We start from the raw sequence: 23,571 nt of genomic DNA, 5'->3' as shown, positions 1-23,571 counted from the left end.
AGGTAGATAACATCTACCTCAACTCCTGCATCTAAGCATTTTGAGACCTGGTTATAAAAAGAAACAAGGTTAGTCAGGCAGGATCTACCTGCTATGAGTCCGTGCTGGTTGCCCTTCAGCATTATTTTTCCTGCTGGGCTCCCACAAATGTGATCCTTGATAATTTCTTCAAAGGTTTTCCCAAGCATAGAGGTGAGAATAGCCAGCCTATAATTACCCAGATTCTCCATCCTCTCCTTCTTGAAAATAGGGATTACTTTGGCCCTTTTCCAGTCCTCTGGGACCTGACCTGAGCACCACAAGAGCTCAAACAGCCGTGCCAGTGGCTCTGCTATGACACCAGCCAGTTCCTTCAGCACCCTGGGACGAAGATCATCCAGGCCTGCTGACATTCAGCCCCTCCAAGTGTCCCTTTACTAGATTGGTGCTGACCATTGGTGAGCCGGTGTTCCTCCTGTGCCTGTCTATAATGCAATTGGGAGATTTGTCTTGCTCCATGTACAGGAATACAGAGGCAAAAAAACTCATGGAAGAGTTCAACCTTGTCCCTCCTATCTGTCACCAATTGCCCTAGACAGTCCTGTAAGGGTCCTGTGTTAGGCTGCACCTTCTTTTTGCTCCCTATGGACCTGAAGGACTTTTGGTTGTCTTTAATTTTGGTCACCAGCCTAACTTCCATTGCTGCTTTGGCCTTTCTGGCTGCCTCCCTGCAAGTGTGAGCCAGGGAGGTATACTCCTCCTTGGTAGCTACCCCTTGTTTCCACAGCCTGTATGCCTCCTCCTTTGCCCTTAGGCTTTCCTGGATTTCCCTTTTCAGCCAAGAGGGCTTCTTGGCCCCTTTGCCCCCTTTCCTTTGCAATGGGATTGTCTCCTTCTCCACCCGTAGGATCGCTCCCTTGAGGAACGACCATTTTGAAATGCAGGGACACTGAATGCACAGGATGCGGAGGCTGCTAGAGTGTGCTAAGTACCACGGTCCAGCCGACTCGATTAATTGCTTCTGCAATTAGCATGCATCCGAGCAGAGGTCCATCGTGTGCATAGGTGCCCACAGACAGCAGCTTGGAGAGCGCGGGTGTGAAACCACTGTCCCCCTCCAGGATGCTGGAGGGCTTCAGCAGTGCGAGCGTGTGCCCCTTGCACACACAGTGGCTCTCAGTCCCCAGCCCTGTGCCCCCCCGCCCCTTGCCTCGCTAGGGTCAATGCAGTGCCCAGGGGTGGGTCCATGCAGAGGTAAAGTCACACCCCGCTTTGATTCCTGCTTCACCCAAAGGTTAAAAGCAACAGAGGAGGGTCCAGAGAAGGGCCACCCGCATGATCCGGGGACAACAGGGCAGACCCTACAGTGAGAGACTGCGGGACCTGAACCTATTCAGCCTCCACAAGAGAAGGCTGAGGGGGGACCTGGTGACCGTCTATAAACTCACTAGGGGGGACCAGAAGGGTTTGGGGGAGACACTGTTTCCCCTAGCCCCCGCTGGCATAACAAGGAGTAATGGGCACAAGTTGATGGAGAGGAGGTACAGATTGGACATCCGAAAAAACTACTTCACAGTCAGGGCGGCTAGGAGCTGGAACCAACTTCCAAGGGAGGTGGTGCTGGCCCCTACCCTGGGGGTCTTTAAGAAGAGGCTGGATACCTACCTGGCTGGACTCATTTGAGTCCCGTTTTTGTTTTTAGGGTGAGTTTTTTTTGGGTTGTTCTCCCGCCCTGGCGGGGGGTCGGGCTAGAAGATCTATTAGGTCCCTTCCGACCCTGAAACTATGAAATAAACAACCTGGGAAGGGCACATCGACTCGGGCGGTGCCGACGGAGTCAACTGACTTCAGAGCTTGTTATCATTTCCCTGATTCCTGCTAATCTCTCTCTCCACGCCACCCTCTCTCCTTCTTCATGGTCTTGTTGTTTCACCAGTCAGCATTTCTTCGGCAATGTTGCTATCTGTTCACCAGGCCTGGAAACATCCCTCCTCTATTTCACAGCCTTGCCGTCTGTTTTTAGCTCTAGCGAAAAACCTTAACTCAGACGCAGTCATAGTAACTCAGGTGTAGACATGTCTGCCTCTGAGGTATTGGAGGAGTGCTCAAGAAGGCTGGATTTAGCTTTAGGAAAATGAATAACAGAAGTGTGTTTAACTATAATGACTACAGGACTAATGAGGCAAGAGCCCTTGGCTATTTTTTGCCTTTTTTGTGGGTTTTTAGAAAGAGAGACAGACAGGCAGACAGACTCTAGTATATTAATGCACAATCCAATAGTTATATTGGTTGTTGCTTTAATCTGGAATTGAATAATCCAGCACTTGCCCCCCCAGCATGTCAGTAAATCTTCTAGTTTCTCTTTAACTGGAGAAAACAGGTGTTGGGTTGCATGTGATGATGTGCTACATCCTCTGCACCCCACCTCCCTTTCCAAAATACTAGATCCACCCTTGGCGGTGCCTTTTCCCCCGGGAAGCTAGGCAAGGGCTGGAAGGTGCTGGCAGGTGCCCTGGGAAGCTAGAGCCGTGTCTGCAGAGAGGGAGCGCAGGCAGGACTCCCAGCGTGGGGGTCAAGGGGGTGCAGGCCCTCCGGAGCTGCAAGCCAAGCTGCCAGCGCTGCCCACGCATGGTGACGAGGGAGGGGATCCTTCAGCGATCAGCAGATCCCGGCGGTGGAGCAACGGGATAGAGAGCGGCCTCTTCCCCGCATGCAATGCATGATCGCTCTGTCCCCTGGGAGAGGAGCATGCAGGGCTGGGTCAACGGGCTTCAAGGCCTGGCAGGCAGACCACAAAAAGAGGCACGTCCGGCTGCCCAGCCCCACCACCAGCCCCGCAGTGAGTCAGGATGGGTCCCAAGCCTTGAAGGGAAACCTCAGCCGCCCCCTCTCCGCCCCGCCGGCTACTTCCTCGACTCTCTGCCAGCTGTTTGTGTCGAGACGCGGGGAGTCCAGAGTCCAACTGCAGCCGGGAAAGCAAGCTGCACACCGATCTCCGAAGTGGGGGGAGAGCTGCATGTGGGAGAAGCCAGGCACCGGCAGCGTTACGGGTACGTGTTCCCCGCAGCCCTGGGCAGAGATCGGGTCTGGGCTGGCTGTCCGCGTGCCAGCTGGGACGCTGAGCCGGAGAGGTCAGGGCAAGCTCATTCACCCTGCTCTCCAGGTGGGCTCTGTCCCCTGCCCGTTGCTGGTGCCCAAATTTGCCACTGTGGCATCTCCAGAGATGCCCCCCATGCCCCTGGACATAACAGCACCCCGGCTGTGGCCAGGAAGGGCCCATTTGCAGGGGCCCGCAATGCTTGGAAAATTCAGGCTTGTTTTTTTCCGGAGGAAGGTAACAGAAGCAGGCAAAGCAGCTCCCGCAGGGGCTCAGGGTCCCCCCACCACCCCGGTACCAGACATGCAGCTCAGTCGTCAGATCCCAGCCTGCCGGGAGCGTGCAGCTGTCCGGAGAAAGCCAGGCACCCCCTCCCGCCTCCCTTTCCCTGCAAGCAAAGCTCAGACCACCCTGAAATGGCTGGTTTCCTGCCTGAGCCCTCAGCCCTGCTAAGACGCTGGCTTGCAGAGGCTCTGTTAGGGGGTCAGGAAAGTCACGAGCTGCTCATTGCTGGTGTCCGGTCAGCCCCGGGGGCCTGCCTCTAATCGGACGCAAGATGTTTGCAATCTCTCTCGCTATTGCTTGGCTTTGCAGATTTGCATTCGCTAATTAAATTTTTAAAAACAATAATCGCTCCTCCACCTTCTGCAGATCCCAGAAAGCCCCAGCGAGGCTGTTTCCTCTGTTGCACTCGTCCACTTGCTGGCTCTGCCTCCGGCCCTTGCAGGTGGACGGGGAAATGAAGAGGGTGGCGCTGGCCGTGACGTTTCTCTGGGTGCTGAGCTGCTCGCAGATGCCTCAGGTAACTGGATTTACCCAGCACTTCCCTGTGTCTGTCCCATATCCCACCCTAGCCAAGCTGAGGGAAGCTCAAACCCAGTCCCCTGCTGTGACAGACAAGGGCATCTCACCCCCCCCTTGCACCCGCACCTCCTCCTATTTGCACTAAGTCCGTTAGTGGAAGCATTAGAGCCCAGATAAATGAGAGCCTCTGGTCGAGGGGGCGAGCGGGTGAGTTCGGCGCTCTGTGCCCCAGGGAAACCCTCCCCCTGCGACAGCCCCATTTCCCTTGGCCTCCGCGTCTTCAATCGTCTGCCACCTCCCCTGCTCCTGAGTCAGAGTCACAGGACTCCAGCTGCCCGGTCACTTTTTCCCATTTGCAAATAGAGTGACAGCATTTGCCATTCGCCAGTCCCCGGATTTCGCCCCTGCCTGGAGAGAGGTCTTGCTGCAGGGCCTGCCGTTTCGTGCACTGGTTCCTTCGGGGGCAGAGAGATTCGCAGGTCCCCGGGCTTGAATGCATTTGCTCCACTGCAGCTCTGGTCGTGTCCCCTTCCAGGGGTCCACTCCTGCTCCTCTGTCCCAGAGCCAGCTCCGTTAGCCCGTGGCAAGCTGTGCACTGCCATAATTGGGCTGCTACCAGGACCAGTGTAGTTTATTTAAAGGTTCGCCCCGGTCCCTCTCTTCCAGCCTCCGCTCTCTGCAACCGTGTGACACAGGAGACTGGGCAAGACGGACCCATGGTCTGAGCCAGTCCACAGCAGTTTTCATGCTCTTCGCTCACGTCCCTCCACCCTCGCTTGCACTCTTAGTGCCCGGCCGCGGGTCGAGGTCTGTGGGTTTCTGGACGTCTTGTTCCCGGCACAGAGTTTGCACGCAAGGTGACAGACACAGTCACAGCGGTTGAGGTGCCAAGGGAAAGGACGCCGGACTCTGCAGACAGCTGCCAGAGCAATAAATGGCACTAGCAGGTGCTGTGTGGGAACAGGCAAGCCCCATCCCACAAACACATGCCTGCGACCTCCTGAAACCAGAAGATTTCCAGCAAAGCACAGTCTTTAAAGTCATAGGCTTGCATAAGCTGGCTGGCTGGGTTCAAGCCAGTTTTGAACCCCAGTCTCTGTAGCAATGTCCCCGGCAAGAGGTTTCCCTACTCTGTTAATCCAGCCAAACTCATTAGCACTTGGGACGACATCCCTGCAAAGAGGTGGATGATTCTTTATTATTCAGAGTCGGTAATCCAACCCCCAATGCCTTTCTTAGAAGCACTTTGGTGACGAGCTGATTTTCCCAAGCCCTTTGAAACACCACGCTCTGGCTCAAATAGTCTTGGGAGCTGCTCTGTCTCCCGGCAGCCCGGCATCGGGTGAGAGACCCACGTTTTGAGCAAGTAGTTCACAACATCCTACAATCACAGAGCAGTCTTGCTGGCTGGACGTGCATCATGTTACACCACATCGAGGGTGCCATGGGGTCCCATGCAGCGTCGGCCCTGCTGGGTGGGCAAACATGAGTCGCAAGATAAACCCAGAGATTTCAAATAGGAGTCCAGAGGGGTAAAAACATTCGGACCCCTGGTCTGAAACACTTCGGGACTGAAACTTCCCCCACGACTACCAGGAACAGTGCCTGAAACATCAAAGTGGGGTGATGGCATGGCCAACGTCCTGCCACTGCACGGACAGGAAGTCGTTTGTTAAAATAGGCTCAAGACACTTGAAGCAGTGTTTAAAGTGCTTTGAAGTCCCCGTGCCAGCTCAAGTTGGATAGTGCCTTCAGGGAAAACAGCAAGCCTCCCATAGCAGATTCTTGTCAGTCCCTTCCCATTTCAGGATAGCTCTGGCTGACATGTGCCTTAAATGTACCCTCAGCTTCCCCCGCCTGCGGGGGTAGAGTTCAAGTTGCTGCCATGGATTTGAACTCTTTGGGCGCATCTACAAGTTCTTTTCAACGCACCTAAACTTAATGCACATTAGGCTAATGCGCATTAAGGCAATTTAGGCGCGTGTCTACACATGCACGCACTAAGGCTCATTAACGCAGTGCGCGAACCAACTTCAGACTCAAGTTAGTCCAACGTCAGTCAACATACACAGCGCTAATGTGCCTTAGCCCATTGACACGTGCATTAAGTCACTTCAGCTATTTGCACCTAAATTTGATCTCTGCTTTTGCAGAAATCAAATTTAGGCACGAATAGTCTATAATTGCCATTTTTAAGGCACATTAAGGGCGTGCACATGTAGACGTTTGTTGTTAATGCACTTTAAAAATGGCTAATGTGTCTTAAATCAGCATGTGTAGATGCACCCTTTATGTCCTGGTTTCCAGGGGGTCTAGATACAAGTGAGGTTTGCAGGGTGGGAAAGCAGGGGGGCTGTTGATCGGCCTTCACTTTGCACCAGGCAAAGCTCCAGTCAGTGAATATTAAACCATTCTTGCTTCTGAAGCCACTGTCTGGCTCCTTTGTGCTTCTGGCAGGTTGTGGCCACATCTGCTCTCCAAAGAGGGGGTGGGTGGGGTGGGTGAGGGACCAAGCACAGCTCTTCCCAAGGGAAGGAGGCCTCTCGTTTTCCTGGAGGTGAAGGCGATGCTGCGGTCAGCCAAAGCCAACGGCTGCTCTTGTGCCCCTCACAGGTGAGAAGCCAGAAGTCCCTGCAGATGGGGATGGCGCCCGACTCCTTCGATGACCAGTACATCGGGTGCACGGAGGAAATGGAGGCGGCTGCTCCGCGGCTGCTGCAGGAGGAAAGAGCCAGACATGGGCTGCTGGACGGGATGTGGACGAACCTGTCGGCCGTCTGGACTGAAAAGAAAAAAGGGCTGCATCTGCCTGCGGGGTTTCGGGACGTGCATGGCATCGCCCTCCTGGTCTACACGGACTCCGTCCAGCCGCTTTACCGGGATCTGAATACAGCAGTGCGAGAGGCGGGGGTGTCCCGAGACACCTACCTGCGCACCTTCCCCTTCAAGGCCCTGCACTATTACCTGAGCAGAGCCTTGCAGCTGCTGCGGGAGGACTGCGGGCGCACGTACCGCAACCAGCTCTACCGGGGGGTCCGCTCCATCCGCTTCAACCCACCTGGGGCAGGCCCGGTCCGGTTCGGACAGTTCACCTCCTCGTCCCTGGACGCCGCGGTCTCTCGGAGCTATGGCAACGCCACGTTCTTCATCCTGCACTCCTGCTTCGGGGCCCACATCGAGGCACTCTCCAGCTTCCCCTTCGAGAAAGAGGTGCTGATCCCCCCCGGCGAGGTGTTCGCCGTGTCCAACGTCACCCGGCAGGGAGACGGCAACGTCTTGGTGCTGCACAGCACCAACCGCACCTGCAGCCACTTCAACTGCGCCTACCTGGGCGGTGAGTGCCTGGCGGGCTGGGACCCGCGCCCGGGGTTGCCTCGGGGAGCGAGGAGCCGGGGACACTGGTGAGGGAGGAGGCAGCAATTGCAGAGAGCTTTTCAGCCCCGTCCAAACCATCCCCCAGGCAAACCCATTGTCCAACCTCTGAGCAAAACTACAGGCACCCCTGGCACAGCACCAGGCATCGCATCCCCACCCTGCCACAGGGATCCTGCTTCGGGCAGGGGGTTGAATTAGTCCCTTCCAGCCCCACTGCTCTAGGATCCTATGATCTCCCCTCCTTCCCCGCTGTAGTCAGGCTTGAGCCCCCAGCCCCCTGCACAGGATCAACAGAACTGGTGCAAACTGGGAGGTGATCCTGAAAGTTGTCCAGACCAAGGAGAGAGTAATGCATTAAGCCTTGCCCTGAGCAGGAGGCTCCCACCGGGACCTGGGTCTGGTTCATCTCATTTATGGACTGAGGGCGAAATTCAGCTCTGAGCAATGGGCCAACTCCAGGTCCCCTGCCCTGCCCCCATCAAGACGAGATCATTGTGCTCATCCATCCCTGCTCATCCTGAGGCCCCAAGGTTGAAGCTGGAGCCCTGGGGTTTGCACCAGCCACTTTGCAAAGGGAAGCAGGGACTACAGAAAGGAGCAGACTCTAATCCCATTAGCCATCAGGATGGCACTGGAGCAGCTGGGCACGATTGCATACCTGGGTTCAGACCAGGGCATGTGTTGCACCCTCCACTACCTGTAGTGCTTGTTCTGCAAATGCACCTCCTGGGCTGTACAGAGCAGCAGCAGCAGGGATGCGCATTTAATATACTACAAATGAAGCCGGTCATGCACCAGGTTTTGCCCTCGTGACAGCCAGGATAGCTGGAAACGTGCTCCGGCCAGTCATGCCCACCGTGTTCTGCACACGGCATGGGGCCGGGGGTGGAAAACAGTCACATGAGCGTGTGAAACGAGAATTCGTATCAGTGCTACTCCACTGATAGTGTCAGGTTTGAATTAAGGATCTGTGTGCTTGTTACGTGAAATTATTCCGCTTGCACCTTGTATTGCTAGCAATAAATCTTTATACTTTCACCCCTGGTATCTTTATTGGCTTTTGCATACCGGGCACGATCCCAGACTTGAGCTGGGGCTCAACAATAGCAGCTTTTGACTCTCTGAAGGGTGGTTGCAAAAAGGATGGGGCTAGACTCAGTGGAGGCAGATGGCAGGACAAGGAGCAATGGGCTCAAGGTGCAGCAAGGGAAGTTGAAGTTGGATATTAGGAAAAACTCTCTCACGAGGAGGGTGGTGAAGCACTGGAACAGGTTACCCAGAGAGGTGGTGCAGTCTCCATCCTTGGAGGTGTTTAAGACCTGGGTAGACAAAGCTTTGGCTGGGATGATGTAGTTGGAGCTGGTCCTGCTTTGAGCAGGGGGTTGGACTCGATGTGACCGCATGAGGTCCCTTCCAACCCTCATCCTCTATGATTATGTGACACTCCCATCCACATGGCCAGCGGTGCCCACGCCAGGCTCCAGGCAGCAAGGCTGTGACCCTTCCCAGCTTCATGCTTGCCTCGTGACACGCCGTCTGTATCAGGAAGCGTGCGTTGCATCCACGTGGTTTCACGCACAGCAGAAGTACACTCTCCCTTCTAGGACTGGACTCTCCCTTCTAGGACTGGCTCTTGTTTGGACAGGGCTGATCCTGCCTCAAGCAGGGGTTGCACTCGATGTGACGTCTGCAGCTCCCTGCTAGCCCCACTTCTCTAGGATCCTCCCCATGCACTGCGGGGACCTGACATCTCAACAGGCGCTCGGACACCTGGACATGCAGGGGGTGTCTGGGAAGACTTTCAGAAGAGCCTTAGGTGCCAGCAGCCAGACCCACACAGGGGATTTAGACACTTCATTTTTGAGGTCTCCAATGGGAGTTCAGAGCCTGATGACTTTGAGCACCCAGGGCTGGCTTGATCTTGAAGACAAGCCTGGCCCGGAGCTCAGAACAAACCAGCCAGGGCAAGGGAAGATCCCCGGGGCTGCCCCGGTCCCAGGGTGCACGGTCTAGGGCATGGAAAGGTCCCATGGGTAACCAACATCATCTTTCTTTGCCTTTCAGGAGAGAAGTCCCCATCCTGCACTGATCACTCAGGTAAGATGCTCCCCTCTCCCTCTGCTCCGGGATGTGGTGAGCACTAGTTCCTGCTCTCTTGCTTCACGCCTCATAGACAGCGAGGGTTGGAAGTGACCCCAAGAGGTCACATCTAGTGCAACCCCCTGCTTCAAGCAGGACCAGCCCCAACTCCATCATCCCAATCCTAAATGAAGAGCCCTGGGCATTGCCAGTGTCCCCTGGTCTAGCCACCGCTCCATATGGCCGAGCATCGGGGTTGCCCATCTCTGTACCCTTTCCAATGCCGTTGCTTCCTGGGTGCAACTTGGGGGCTGGAGCTCAGGGCAAGGTGTTTGGGCCTGGTAGTGGGTTTAGGCAGCACGCGTTCATCCAGGTGACAAGGGGCTCACGTGTTTCCCTTCCTTTGGGACAGGAAGCTGCTGCCGGCTGTGCGGCGAGATGCGTCCGTGGCGGCTGGGGGGCCTCGTCGTCCTGATCCACGTGGGCACCTGGACATTGACCACCCACTCCGGGCTCCTCTGGGCTTTGTAAAATAGTCTCTCTGCTTTTCCAATAAAGGGCGGCACGATGGCTGGCTCGCCCTGGGGCTCAGCTGGTCTCTCTCTGCCAGGACCAGGAGCTGAGAGCTTGCAGATCTCCTTTGCTGTGCAGAGGGGGCAGCGGGCAGGAGGTGCCACCCACACCCCCATGGAGCCGTGGGCATGGAGTCCAGCTGTCACCCACTTCACGCCAGCACGGGCCCAGCTGCAGGCAGATGTGCTGCACAGCTGGGCAGGGTGAGGCTGGGGTGCACCAGGCCTCCGGCTGGATTAACACCCAAGGAGCTGGGACGAGATGGACTGGATGGCAAAGGTGGTGCCAGAAGCAATGTTTCGTCCTTTGGATGTGCTAAATTCACCCCAAAACAGCATTTTGGAGGGACCAAAGTTGCCCGTGTGATCGGGTGGTGCTCAGCACCGAATTCGGGTGAGAGGGGTGGGAGCATGGGACAGGGAAGCATTGCCCAGGCTACAGTCAAGTCCCCTGAGTTTGCAGACAACAACCTGACCTAGAAGTCCCCTCCAGCCCCCCACAGCTACACAGCCCCGGGCAGATCCCAGCCAGAGCACCCCGCAGGTGGGGAGGGTGCACCCACAGCACCAGGCATCATCCCACCCTGCCACAGGGAAAGCAGAGGGACACGGCCACCAACGTCCTGCTGCTATGAAGTAGATGGTAGAGATCCCAGGCAGAGGCTGTGCTCCCACTGCAGAGGAAGGCAACCCCCCGACCACAGTCCATACCAACATGACCAGGGGGGAAAACCCCCTCCTGACCCCAAATGCAGGATCAGTCTGACCCTAAGCAGAGGGGCAAGACCCTCTAACCAGGACCCTGTGGGGTTGATCCCAGCACAAGCATTGACACAGCCCAGTCCCCATCCCCAGCTGGACTGCAGCCAGCACCCAGCGTCTCTGAAGGAGGCTTACAAACCCCCTGACACGTGGAGCAGAAAGGACAGGAGCAACCAGCAAAGGCCTAAAGCCTGGGAAATCTCCATAGTAGCACTGCATCGCAGGCATCGCTGCACCTAGATCATCCCAGACCTGTGGCTCTCCTTGAACCCCTCCAGCAATGGAGACCTTGCCCCTTCCCTGGGCATCTATTCCACGGCCACCTTGCTCTGACAGTGAAGAAAGTTTTCCTGAGATCCAACTTAAACTTGCTTTGCTGCAACTTCAAGCCACCGTCACAAAGTCTGGGAGCCAGGGGCCGTCCCTGGTTGTGGGGATGCGCAGCCCCCATTGCAGCAGGGCCCCGACTTTGCAGGTGACTGCCGGACACCACTGGGACGTGGCTGTCACGTCTGGCGACGGGGTGGGCAGGCAATCCTGTTATGGATTGCATGGGGCCGCGAGCCATTGCTGGGTGGGAAACACACCTGGTTGTGCCCCTTCCCATCTCCCATGGGAGGCACCAAGAGAAGAGACACGCTCGGTGCCCGGGGTGCATGCAGTTGAAAGAGGCTTTCCTGACATCCCCCATGGAGAGGGCGATGTGGTGCAACACATTTGCCAGAGCCCCTGCCAAAGCCAGGGTATAAATAGGCTGGAGGGAGGGGAAGTGCTCTGGCTCAGGGTGTCTAAAGCTATAAAAAGCCAAGCCGGACGCCTCTGCGCTGGCATGTCAGCTGTGCCCCTGCACCGAGCGCAGCCGCCGGAGCCGACCCACCGCAGAAGCCACGGTCGCTGCCCCGAACCCCAACCCCGGCTGGGGAACAAGGTAAAAACCCTCGTCAGACCCCATTCCTCTCAGATCTACCTGGTCTACCTGAAAGGCCCCCAGCCTGGTTAACGGGATGTGGGGGCAGGGGCTGCTGAAGCTGCATCTGGGGTTTATCAGGCCTCTGGCTAACGATGTTGTACTGAGAGTTTCCCAGGCCGCGGCAAGACAGACAACAGCATCTGGAGCCTCCAAACCGCCGACCTGTTGCCTCCAGGGATGTGCGTGGGGTGGGGGTTGTTTATTTGGAGGATGCAACCTGATAAGGGTTTTTGCAGGTCTCTCCATGCCAGGAGCCCCGAGAGCAGCTGCTTCCCCTCCCTGCCAGGGTTTGTGACAAGCTGATGTGGGGTGTTGCTATAACACAGGCTCCTGGCAGGCTGGGATGTGGGCAGGCTCATGCAAGGAGCCGACAACCCCGTTTGGCTGTTCATGAAGGAGTCTAGCCTGCGAGGACCTGGAGTCCATCGAAGCCTTGAACACCCTCCTAAAATGGGCTCTCGGCCTTCAGGGGCTGGCTGGGGAATTGCACACAAGTGCAGTGGGGTGCAGCAATGCCACCGCTATTGCCTGTCGGCTCTTACTAAAACTCGTGGCACTTGGTGCTTCCAGGAGCAGCGCTGGGGAGTTGCCAGCTCTGGGGGTCATGGCATCCCTGCAGCGTGGGTTGGCATCTGAGCTACAGCTCCGGCAGGCACAGAGAGGCTTCAGGGGAGCTGGGCTTTGAAGACGGGTGTCCTGGCAGCCAGTCACATGCCTGGGCCGTGAGCTCGGCCTACAGATCCCCCATCAACCTGGGGCCATGGCATGTGGACGGATGGGACGCTTGTACTGGGTGTGCAACCCTTCTGTGCAGCCTGAAGGGCAGGAAAAAGGGGGAGAGACCCAGGAGGAAACCACTTGGCCATCAAAACCATTCACTTTGCTATCAACCCGCCAGACCCCGAGGCCGGCCCCAAGGTGGGGATAGCTGGGGTGGTGCCCCCAGGGCGCTGGCACCAGACCCCAAAGAGGGTGGAGCGTGACATGCGACGGGCTGCTCCTGGAAACTTCCCACCACCACAGACAGCCCCAGCCGGAGCGGATATCCCCGCTCCCACGTCACCTCCACCGGCTGATGGCAATGCCCGTGCCCCAGTTATACCAGCCCACTGCCCTGGCTAATGCAGCAGAGAACTGGGACGCCCCAGGAGGCTGGAGGGGTCCACGGGTCCCCTTCATGCTTGGCCCTGCTAAGCCCAGCTCTCCCGGCATGACTGCTTTTTTCCTCCTGGAAGACGTGGGTAAGTGACTCCGCTCTTGCCTAGGTCGACTGCCGGTTCTCCAGGGCAGGCACCATCCCTTGCTTTAGAGACATACAGCGCCGGGCGCAAGGGGAACTGGAGCCTACAGGTACAGGGCTCCCCAGGGTTTCAGTGGTGGGTCGTGGCTTGTTACTCACCAGTCACCGGCTGATCTCTCCAGGCAGACGCTGTTTTTTCAGATGCACACGGTGAAGATGGATGTCTGCAGGCCGGTCTTTATCCTGCTGCTGGCTGGGATCCTGGCAGACCGCCCTCAGGTACCGGTGCTGGGCTCTGAACCCAGTCCCGTCACCAACAGAAGGAGCATCAACAGCAGTTCTTTGCCCTAAAATGCCTTTGGGCTTTGCCCAGCCCCACTAGAAACGAGCAGTAGCTAAAGAGCGAATGGTGCCGTCATTAGGTTTCAGGGTCAACACTCAATGCATCCCCGCCGGCTATTGACTCGGGCTGGCTGTGCACGGAGGTTAAAACCCCGAGGCTGCAACAGCTGCTCATCTGGGACTGTTGGTGCTGCCTGCGGTTTGTGATGTTAATTAAACTTGCTTTGGCGCCCGCGTGGCTGAGATGGCAGGAAAACCGGTGCCACGTCTCGTTCTGAGGCCGGCTCCTGTCGGCTCCGGCATCATTGCAGAGGAGCCAGAGGGTCCCTCGAGGTAGGCCTCCCACCTGCCTGCGAGGCATTTATGGGCCCTTTGCCCTTGTTCCCAGCCTCTCCGTGCACGGGGCAGAGCAGCTATCCCAGAGCCCAGGTGGGGAGCTGAGGCACATATGGGCAAGGGAACTCCTATGGAGGTAATGCTTCTCCAAGGCTGTGCACCAGGCTGGTGCTCCACAGAGCCAGCCTCTGACCTGCCCCTCCTGCAGGAAACACCCGCAACTTGCCCATGGGGCTCCACTATGGGCTTTCCTACACAGGTGTGCACGTGTGCGCGCACACACAATATAGAGGTAAACATTATACACAAACATACAGATAGATATGTAAGCCTAAAATATGTTTGCATAAGCACACACACCCAAATAGATATAGTGTGATAGTGTGTCCATACACACACGATGCATGCACATGCTATATAGACATGCAATACACATGCACACATGCCCATATGTTTATTTTAGACTTACGTGTGTGTGCATGTATGTATATGCACACACGCACATACATATATGGGGTATTTTGGACAGGTTGGACTGGATGCGAGCTCCGGCGGTCCCTTCCAGCCCTAGGACTCTATAATTTTACTTTTATATGTATAGTGTGTGCGCGCACATGCATGCCTACACATGTTGCTGCAGCTTGTCACATCACCACATCCTCGCCCTGCTCTGACTGCACCCTGCTCCCACGGAGGAACGTCCTGTGCAGAGCCCCCGGGCCGTGCGAGCAGCCTGGGGCGGGAAGGCACGCTCTCCCAAGCTCCCTGGTTGACGTGATGTTGTGATTTGGGAACTCACCTCCAAGCCCTTGGGCTTGCTCAGCAGCCGCTTCTGCTTCCGCATTCCTGACTTCCTTCCCTTTTTCGTCTGCCTGCGGCTAATATGAAACCAGCAGCCCTCCCACGTCTTGCCCTTGCATTCACCCCTGTTGCAATTAATCCAGGTGTCTGACGCCTTTGCAAAAGACGGGCTTGGATCGCCACACGTGCATCCGCCCTACCAAATCCTCATACCTGCATTGTGCTGACTGCTCAAGGAGATGTGCCCGCAGCTCCCCTCACTGCATCCTCCCCTTGCCCTCAGGTCCTGGCCTTCCCCCTCCACAGGAGAGACCTCTTCCCCATCAAGGACGTGAGGCTGGACATGGCACCCAGCGCCTTCGATGACCAGTACAAGGGCTGCGTTGCCATGATGGAGGCCGAGCTCGGGGCGCTGAACAGCTCGGAGTTCTCCAGCAACCGGGTCTACGCCGAGGCCTGGACGGAGGCTGCCGCTAAGTGGAAGGAGAAGCAGGCGGAGACCCCGGTGCCTCCGGACCTCAAGGCAGAGCATGCCATTGCCATCATGGCCTACACCATGCAGGGACCCCTCCACAGGGACTTCAACGCGGCTGTGAGGGAGGCAGGCCGCACGCGGGAAAACTACCTGGGCAGCTTCAACTTCAAAACCTTGCATTTCCTTCTCACACGGGGTCTGCAAGCACTGGGGGACACGCAGCACCCCCGGTGCCGCAAGGTGTACCGGGGCGTGAAGGGGGTGCGGTTCCTGTCCGAGCGGCGCCAGACCGTGCGGTTCGGCCACTTCACATCGTCGTCCCTAAGGAACACAAGCGCCCTGCAGTTTGGGCAGGACACCTTCTTCTGCATCCAGACCTGCCACGGCGCCGGCATCAGGAACTTCTCCATATTCCCCAGCGAGGATGAGGTGCTCATCCCGCCCTTCGAGACCTTCACGGTCAAGAACTTCACCCGGGCCGGGCACAGGACCCTGATCGAGCTGGGCTCCCTCGACAAGTCCAGCTCCTACAACTGCGAGTTCGTCAAAGGTAACGGCCCGTCACAGCACAGCTCACAGGTGGCACAGACCTGGGAGCTGGCCTGGGACAGGGACCCCTACCCAAATCCCTCTGCATTTGGGAACAGAGCTGCGGTTCCCTGGGGCACGTCATAGGTTTGTCTTGCCTAGTCTATTATGTCACACCATGAACCTAACCCTAAACCTAACACTAGCCCTACCCTTAACCTAAACTTAACCCTAACCCTAACCTTAACCCAAACACAAGCCTTACGGCTAAACCTAGCCTTAAACCTAATCCTAAAAATTACTCTAACCCTAAACCTAACCCTAGCCTTAACACTAGCCATATCCCTAACTCTAAGCCTAACCCGAACACTAACCCTGACCTTAACACTAACCATAGCCATATCCCTAACCCTAATCCTAACCCTAACCCTAGCTATATCCCTTACCCCAACTCTAACCATAACACTAACCCTGGCCTTAACCCGAACCTTAGCCATATCCCTAACACTAACCCTAACCATAAAACTAAACCTGGACTTAACACTAAACCTAGCTATATCCCTTACCCTAATTATAACCATAACACTAACCCTGGCCTTAACCCTAACCCTAACCATAAAACTAACCCTGGCCTTAAACCTAACCCAAGCTATATCCCTTACCCTAATTCTAACGATAACACTAACCCTGGCCTTAACCCTAACGCTAGCCATATCCCTAACCCTAACCCTAACACTAACCCTGGCCTTAACCCTAACCCTAGCTATATCCCTTACCCTAATTCTAACCCTAACACTAACCCTGGCCTTAACCCTAGCCATAACCCTAACCCCTAACTCTGCATCACACAGGGGTAAAAAGCGGAGGCTAGAAGCAAGACTGATGGGTCTGATCAGGGTTTTCTCCCCTGTTCCTCTCTCCTTTGCAGCCTCCTTAGCAAGGGCCAGGGAGCTTGGATGCAGAGGCCGTGCCCCTCACTGCCACACGCAATAGCTCCTGATGCCCCTTTCCTCCAAGAGCGTGTCCAGTCCCTCGGTGAATCTGCTTAAGCGGCCAGCTTTTGCAACACCTGGTGGCAATGAGTTGCACGTTTTAATTAAACGCTGCGTGCAGAAGAGCTTCCCGCTGTTCGTTTTAAACTGGTGGCCTCCTAGTTTCATTTGGTGACCCCTTGTTCTTGTCTGGTGAGAGAACGTCAATCATAAATCCCGGCTGACTTCCTCTTCCCCGTTTAATGTTGTGCAAACCCTTCTCTTGCTCCCACTCGAGCATCTCTTTTCTAAACTGATCAGACCTGGCCTCATTAGTCTCTCTCTTCCTAGGAAAGCCCCTCCGTACCTCTCATTGTCCTTGCTGCCCTTCTCTGCACCTTCCCTAGCTCTGCTATCTCCTTTTGGAGGCCTGGGTGCAGCATTCAAGGCATTGATGCACCATGGGTTTTTAAAGGGGGCATCACGATACTGCTCATTGTGGTCACAGTTCCCTTCTTAGCAATCCTCAGTGATATGAAAGGAGCTGTTTTGTATCGTGGGGGTTCAGAGATGACCCGAAATAGGACCCTCATGCCTACCTCAGGGCCAAATGGCTGGGGGGTGGCAGCTCCGCTCGTGAAGGAGCCTGCCCAGAGGAGCTTAGCTACCCCCTCAGCTTTGCAATGTGGCCAAAAACAATTCAAAGCCGCTGCCTGGTTGCTCCGTGCCAAACAGAGGGGCTGGATGGGGGCATGGAAAAGGAGCCTAGGACAGCCAGCTGGAAACCTCCCTTGCCCCAAGCCAGTGATCGAAGGAGGGAAGCTGCCTGTTTCTTTGCCAGGCACGGTGGGGGTGCCACGGTCCCAGCCAGGATGGGCAGGGAGGCTGCAAGGGGACGGTGGTGGTGGCTGCAGAGCTGAGTGCGAGTCCTGCTGCCTTGCTGGCTCCCTGGGTCTGTCTGAGAAGCCCCCAGCACTGGGGGCACCCGGATCTGGCCTGCAGCTTTGAGCAGGGTAGAAATCACCTGCAGGCCTTACCCCAAAGGGCTGGGGAGAGAAAAGAGGGCTGCTGGCTGATGCTTAACTGCTGTGGGTTTCTTTGGCAGAGAAAAGATGCAAGACCCAGAGATGCACGTTCAGCTCAGGTAAGGAATAAGTGGCACCGTGAGCCCACCAGCGATCCGCGTGGTACAAGGCTGATGTCCCTGCTGATCCTGGCCCTCACCATCCCCTCTGTCTTTGCAGCAGCAGGGGCGAGCAGTGCATCCTGGAGCCTGTTCCTCCTCTGGAGCTTCCTCGTGGCAGCCAGCACCCAGGTCGCTCTGCCGTCTTAACCAGCACCCGCTTGCGAGGACGGCTGACACAACGCTGGCGATGAGGCTGCGAACGTGCAGGGCAAAACTGCTACCCCCAAAACTGCTAGCACCTGGCATGGAGGCAGCTCCAGGGCAGTGGGAGACTCCCACATGGAGCTGGACCCCAGGGCCGGGTGCAACGTACCCCATGTAGATTTGTGCATGGCGCAGGACACCAGCGCTGCTCCAGCTTCATGCCCACCTGGGGGCCTGGGCTACGCCTCAACTGGAAAGAGCTGAGACCCCCAGCATTGGCTGAGCAGCGCAACAGGCTGGCAGGAAAGCCAGTTTTCTCCCCCATTTCTGCGTGGTGCATTGCATACAGGCCTCCACTACGAGCTCCCTGGCTGCGATATCCCCCTCCCCTCCCACGTCCAGCATCCATGATGGGACGGTTTCCTAGCCAGGCTTTCACACATGCTGCCTTGGACACACGTCGACTCTGAAATGAGCTCTCTCAGCTGGTAAAGCCGTGACCAGTGACACATGGGAGTCTCACTGCACCCCTAGGCAGACCAGATCTGTGGGTAAATCCAATCTCTTTTACTAGACTAACTAAAAAAAAAAATAACTAAGAGAGAGTGGATTTACCCAAAGATCCTGGTCTGCCTATGCTCTTAGGCCAACGCGGCTACAACCTATATGACTAGTCCCTATGCTCACATCAGCCTTAGAGGTGCCGGTGAGCCTGGGGTGAGTGGGTGATGGAGCAGGGGGTGTTCCCAAGCTGGTGCGGTGCATGGGGTGGTTCGCACAGGGGTGGTCCTGCCCTAAGCAGGGGTTTGGCCCTGCCAGCCCTGTTCGTCCGTGACTCAAAGGCAGCGTGCTTCCCCACCTCTGCGGCCTCAAGGCCCCCATTCAGGAGCTGCCAGTGCTGAGCTTTCACTCCTTTTTCTGCCTACAAAAGAATAATAAAATAAGACGAGCAATTCTGCTATTGCAAAGAGCCCAGCAAGCTCAGCGCAGGGCAGGAGGAATCGCACCCTCTGAAAGCTCCGGGTTCATCTGGGCAGGTTGCTCATCTGCAGACATGCTTGTGTTGCATGGTATCCCACAGCACCCTTGAAAGGATCGTGTGGCCTCCTAGAGTGCCGTGTAACCCCGGTTGAGGACCACTTCATGACCTGGAGGACAGTGGCCTTCCCGCCCCAGCATGGGCTTCACAAGGGGGTGGTTTGGAGCTGCCTGCCTCTGCCCCTTGTGATGCAGTAATAAGCCTGGGGGTGGGAGGACGGTCTCTGTGGCTGGTTCAGTGGGACTAGGGGCGATCGGCCAAGCTCTCCCCTTTCTAGCATCCTTAAGGGGCAACACCAGAGCAGAGTTGGTTTTTGCAGCCAGCACAGGACAGAGGCCAAGGGTGCAGAGGGGTGTCTGGGTGGGCCGTCTCCCCCAGAAACACAGCACCAGCATGCTCAGGACACAGCCTGGGTCCACTCTGCTCCCTGCAAGGCAGGAGTGAATGTGCCTCCATGTAGTTGTGGTATCTCCTGGGGGGGAACTTATCATGAAGCCCAAAGCCTCGCTCCATCCCTGACCCGGGGTCCCGTCCGTGCCAGGAGCTCTGCGCTCACCTGAACGCGGGCCAGGCATCGACCACGTGCCCTAGCAGGCCCACAGCACCATGCACCAGGGCCTGGTGGGGAAGGACAACGGGATGCAAACACAGGCAGGCGGATGTGCCCCAGGCACAGCTCACTACCCATAACACACCTGAGTCCACTCCAGCAAGGCTTGTGTCCTGCAAAGTTGAGCCAGCAACTGGGGATTTTATCAAAGCATCAGCTTTGTCCATGCTGGTGGGGAGAGGAACGGGCAGAGGGAAGGTGGGACACAAAGGCTTGGGATAAGAAAGGTGCTGGGGGCAGGGGATGACTCTCGGCACCATAGGAGCTGATGCCTGGCACACGTGGGACTAGTAGTTGTGGCACGCAGCCTGGGCATGGGGCAGCAAACATGTCTCCTGGAAGGTCTCCTGGCCTAGCACAGTGAGGCCAGGCCTGGGTAATCCCTGGCTTGCAGGTCCAGGCTGCTGGACCACAGCAAGAGCTGCATGGTTGCTCCAGATCGCTGCATGCTCCAGGTGCAAAGCGAGATATGCTGCAGCCAGACGGAGAGGTCCTGGCCGATGGGGAGAGGGTGCTGGCTCTGCAGATACATCATGAGATGCAGGGAAGTCCCCCATGGCTTCAGGTGCAAGACCCCTGCCAGCCTCCTGCCCACCCAGCACGGCAGGGTTAAGAGCTATCTGATGGGAGGACTCTGGTCCCTCTTGATGGAGGCACAAGAGGGAAGAAAGCTCAGCTCCTTGCCCCACAGCCAGGCTATGGGGGGCCTGGACACACAACGCACTTACCCCAGGGTAACCGATCTTTGTGCCTGCTTGAGACAGGAGCAGATGCCTGATGTGAAGCCATGAGTCGCTCGCATGCAGCGTCGGCTTACCCAGGAGAAAGGAGGAGGGAGACTGCCCTAGGGTAGATGGCGCGTGTCTGCAGCTTGCCCAGGGTAACTGTGCGCTCGAGGCAAATGGGGCATTGTGTAATGGTAAGACGGTACCACGGCACCTGCATGCACTTACCCCGGGAGAGCTGCGGCCTGTCCACTCTGGATGCAAGGGCCATAGAGACCGAACAGGCATAAGCAACACCCGTGCAAATGCACCTGGGCCCTTGCTCGCGGAGATGGCAAACAACACCCTGGGAATGGGGGCACTGAGGAAGATGCAGCACTTCCCATTCAGTCTCTAAACACTTCCTGAGCCTGGAAGCATTTGCAAGATGCTTACTTGTTTCAGGTTGCAAACCCCCATGGGGGCCTGCATGGAGCTTCCAGGGGATTTATTTTGATGCCTTACTTCCCAGTAGCTGCCCCAGGTGCAGGACAACACTGTGGGATCTCAGGCTCAGCCCTGGTACCCAAGCCAGAGCTAGGCGCTCCCCATCCAGAGGGGAATGGGGGTACCTGCGAGCCGGTACATGGTTTTGCCCTCAGGGGCTTCTGCACACACCTGGGACTTGGCCTCGCCTTGCACAGCATCTGGGGACAGGACCTGCTGCTCGCAATCAGTCTACAGTCCTACCAAGGATCAGTCTCCACCTGGCAAAAGGAGCGCAAGGTTTGCAAGGGGGTGGGCTGACAAGGCAGGGCAGCAGTCCTAGGTGCTGCAGGGGCCCTTCAGGCAGCTTTCGCCATGATGAGCACGCTCATGAAGAAGACCATGAGGAAGAAGACCCACATGAAGAAGCGGTCCATCACCTTCGCCACTTTTTTCCACTCCCCAGCCCGCCGCTGAGAGGCCTTCTGGTCCCGAAAGCAGTTGGCAATGTACTCCACGTTGCGCAGCAAGCTGTCCTGGTGGCACAGACACCGCGGCATGGGCCCCTCCGCCCTGCCACCCTTCTCCAAGTTCACGTACTTGCCCGTCTCCTGCCAGCCCGAGGGGTCGCCGGGCTCGGACGGCAGCGCCCTGTCCTGGCCATTCCCCACCTGCACCCTGGGCAGGGCGTCCGGCTCCCGCGAGGGGCTCTTGCAGCTCTCGCCCACCTCGTAGACGAAGAAAGCACGGGCCATGTAGTGCAGGATGAGCTTCCGAGCCCAGTGGGGCACGGGCCGGGCCCCTGGGCCGCAGTGGTGGATGTTCATGATGAAGATGGTCAGCGCGGTGGAGGCAGTGATCATGGTCATGGTGGCGATGTAATACTTCCCTGCGGGGAGAGAAGGGGAGGTCATGGGGACAGACAGAGCCTTGCAGGGCAGGGAAGGGATCCCCCCGCTCCAGCCATCTGCCCTTTGGCCCTGGAGAGATGGGAACAATTCAACCGGAGTGAAAGGCAGCCACCCCTTGGGGAGACTGGACCAGTGCTCCCATCGCAAGCTCTCTCAGTGGCACAACCAGGGTCCAAGCCTGGGGCCTGACCCTTTTGCATGGGACCAGAGCCAATTCAGCTGCAGGGGGCTTGGAAATCTTGCAGCTTTGATTGCTACCAGTCACTCGCTGCTAAATGTCTGGACCCCTGTGGTGTGGACACCCAGGAGCTGGACTATACGGCTCCAGGGGTTGAGCTCCCCTAATCTAGAGCATCCTGGCGAGATTGGATTTGCTCACAGCAAGGGTTCAGCCCTCAAGCTTGCTTTGGGCAACCAGAGCAGAAGAGTCACGGGTGCACGAGCCTTTGTACGCAGTAAATTCAGCCCGACTTGGCCTGAGCTGTGCTGATGTTCATGAACGCTGCATTCAAAATAAGCCCCAGAAAACACCAGGCTGGAAAAAGTGGACTGTCAGTAAATGATGCTTTAAAGGCTCATCGGAAAGTCAGGCTGGAAAGGACTTTGCAAGGTCACATCTAGTCCAGCCTCTGCTCAGGGCAAGGTCATTGCTGACTAAACCATCCCAGACACGTGTCTGTCCAACCCGCTCTTGAAACTTTCCAGGGATGGAGACTCCACCATCTCTCTACGGGCCTGTTCCAGTGCTTCAACCACCCTCAGAGCCAGCAAGCTCCTCCTCATCTCCAACCTCCGTTTCCCCTGCTCCTAGCCCTGTCCCTGCGGCCACAGAGAAAAGCCCATCTCCAGCCTCCCTCTCATCACCCTTTGGGGATTTGAAGACTGTGCTCCAATCCCCCCAAGCCGATATCTTTCTCTGATAACAGGTTGTCTACGGCAGGGGTGCTTGGCCCCCAGCCCACGTGCCAAATCTGACCGTTGGAGCCACATTGCCCAGCCCACGGTGCTCCCCACGGCTCCAGAAAGCTGGTGGTAAGGGAGCAGAGGCAGCGTTAATAGCCGTTCCCGTGCTGTCACATTTCTGGACCCGTGGTGAGCCCCGTGGGTTGGATACCACGGTCCTGAATGCTAGATAGTAGAGGTGCAAGCCTCCGGACACTTGATACGCTGCTGCCTGGAAAGTTATAACTTCATCCAAAAGAGACGGGGATCCGTGCAAGGATACTCCGAGAAACAAGGGGCTGGCTGTAGGGGACAGGGCAGCAGGATGTCCTGGAGGAGTTATCAGGGGGAGGGGGGGAGGGAGGGTTCTTGCAGGGCAACACTCAAGCACTGGTCTTGGGACCAGCCTCATTTAAAAATAAGAGAGGGATGGGGGAACAGGCTGCTGAAATCCACTGACAAGAGTGGAGAGGCTCCAACCATCATAGAAAATGAGGGTTGAAGGAAGCTCAGGAGGTCACATCTAGTCCAACCCCCTGCTCCAAGCAGGACCAGCCCCAACTAGATCATCCCAGACAAGGCTTTGTGTAGCCGGGTCTTCAACACCTCCAAGGATGGAGACCCCAGCACCTCTCAGGGGAGCCTGTTCCAGTGCCTCACCACCCTCCTCCTGAGAAAGTTTTTCTTAATATCTAACCTCAACTTCCCTTGCTGCAGCTTGAGCCCATTGCTCCTTGTCCTGTCGCCTGCCCCCACTGAGAACAGTCCAGCTCCATCCTCTTTGCAACCCCCTGCAGGGAGGTGAAGGCTGCTATCAAATCCCCCCTCGGTCTTCTCTTCTGCAGATTGAATCAGCCCATTTCCCTCAGTCTCTCCTCACCAGACCTGTCCCCCAGACCCACAACCATTTTCGTTGCCCTCGACTGGACTCTCTCCAATGTGTCCACATGTTTTCTGTAGTGGGGGCCCAAAACAAGATCATGCACCAGGAGACCAGCAGCAAAAGTTCCTGCCAAGTTGGAGGAAAAGAAAGACCCGGGAGCCCGAGTCCATCCCCAAGGGCAACACGTCACCGTGCAAGCAGTCATGGATGGGACAAATGCAACTTGAGGCCACATGTTCCCAGCTGAGACAGGGCAGGACAGTATGTATGCCATCGTGCCCGGCAGCGAGAAGATTCCCGTGCCCTTCTGCTCACCTGCACTGAAGAAAGATGAG

General features: G+C 56.8%; 3 protein-coding genes across 11 annotated transcripts in view; 2 read left to right on the top strand and 1 right to left on the bottom strand.

Moving 5' to 3' along the window:
- Positions 1 to 2,448: 2,448 nt before the first annotated feature.
- Positions 2,449 to 9,966, top strand: LOC102377598 (ecto-ADP-ribosyltransferase 5-like). Its single transcript, XM_006032082.3, has 5 exons — positions 2,449 to 3,029; positions 3,728 to 3,878; positions 6,494 to 7,214; positions 9,320 to 9,352; positions 9,747 to 9,966. Exons 1-5 carry the CDS (start codon positions 2,695 to 2,697, stop codon positions 9,863 to 9,865), a joined length of 1,359 nt encoding a protein of 452 aa, XP_006032144.1. The 5' UTR covers positions 2,449 to 2,694; the 3' UTR covers positions 9,866 to 9,966.
- A 148-nt stretch (positions 9,967 to 10,114) lies between these two features.
- On the top strand, positions 10,115 to 18,614 carry ART1 (ADP-ribosyltransferase 1). 9 transcript variants are annotated; one of them, XM_025213776.1, is made up of 6 exons: positions 11,471 to 11,596; positions 12,904 to 12,988; positions 13,065 to 13,157; positions 14,641 to 15,382; positions 17,437 to 17,475; positions 17,576 to 18,614. In XM_025213776.1, exons 3-6 carry the CDS (start codon positions 13,080 to 13,082, stop codon positions 17,662 to 17,664), a joined length of 948 nt encoding a protein of 315 aa, XP_025069561.1. In that variant the 5' UTR covers positions 11,471 to 11,596; positions 12,904 to 12,988; positions 13,065 to 13,079; the 3' UTR covers positions 17,665 to 18,614. The 9 variants fall into 9 exon arrangements, 8 of the variants coding, with proteins under 8 accessions (XP_006032142.2, XP_025069555.1, XP_025069554.1 ...); XM_025213775.1 differs by having other exon boundaries at positions 11,549 to 11,596; positions 13,080 to 13,157; XM_025213773.1 differs by having other exon boundaries at positions 11,570 to 11,596; positions 13,061 to 13,157.
- A 133-nt stretch (positions 18,615 to 18,747) lies between these two features.
- CHRNA10 (cholinergic receptor nicotinic alpha 10 subunit) overlaps positions 18,748 to 23,571 on the bottom strand; it is an 11,376-nt gene continuing 6,552 nt past the window's right edge. Inside the window, exon 6 of the mRNA XM_006032110.2 lies at positions 18,748 to 21,389. Coding sequence (XP_006032172.1) covers positions 20,860 to 21,389 — 530 coding nt within the window. The 3' untranslated portion in view covers positions 18,748 to 20,859. The remainder of the gene's footprint in view (positions 21,390 to 23,571) is intronic.

The sequence above is a fragment of the Alligator sinensis genome, unplaced genomic scaffold (assembly GCF_000455745.1).
Source record: "Alligator sinensis unplaced genomic scaffold, ASM45574v1 scaffold364_1, whole genome shotgun sequence".
Classification (NCBI taxonomy): domain Eukaryota; kingdom Metazoa; phylum Chordata; order Crocodylia; family Alligatoridae; genus Alligator; species Alligator sinensis.
Note: the sequence above shows the minus strand (reverse complement) of the source record. Positions and strands in the feature narration are given on the sequence as shown.

What these genes read in the sequence shown, in the direction of transcription:
- LOC102377598 (XM_006032082.3), top strand. Translation starts at nt 2,695, where the DNA reads ATGCATGATCGCTCTGTCCCCTGGGAGAGGAGCATGCAGGGCTGGGTC. An exon ending in CAACTGCGCCTACCTGGGCG is followed by an intron (nt 7,215 to 9,319) that starts GTGAGTGCCTGG and finishes TTTGCCTTTCAG; the next exon opens with GAGAGAAGTCCCCATCCTGC. An exon ending in ATCCTGCACTGATCACTCAG is followed by an intron (nt 9,353 to 9,746) that starts GTAAGATGCTCC and finishes CCTTTGGGACAG; the next exon opens with GAAGCTGCTGCCGGCTGTGC.
- ART1 (XM_006032080.2), top strand. Translation starts at nt 10,949, where the DNA reads ATGGAGACCTTGCCCCTTCCCTGGGCATCTATTCCACGGCCACCTTGC. An exon ending in AACCCCGGCTGGGGAACAAG is followed by an intron (nt 11,597 to 13,079) that starts GTAAAAACCCTC and finishes CTGTTTTTTCAG; the next exon opens with ATGCACACGGTGAAGATGGA. An exon ending in TCCTGGCAGACCGCCCTCAG is followed by an intron (nt 13,158 to 14,640) that starts GTACCGGTGCTG and finishes CCTTGCCCTCAG; the next exon opens with GTCCTGGCCTTCCCCCTCCA.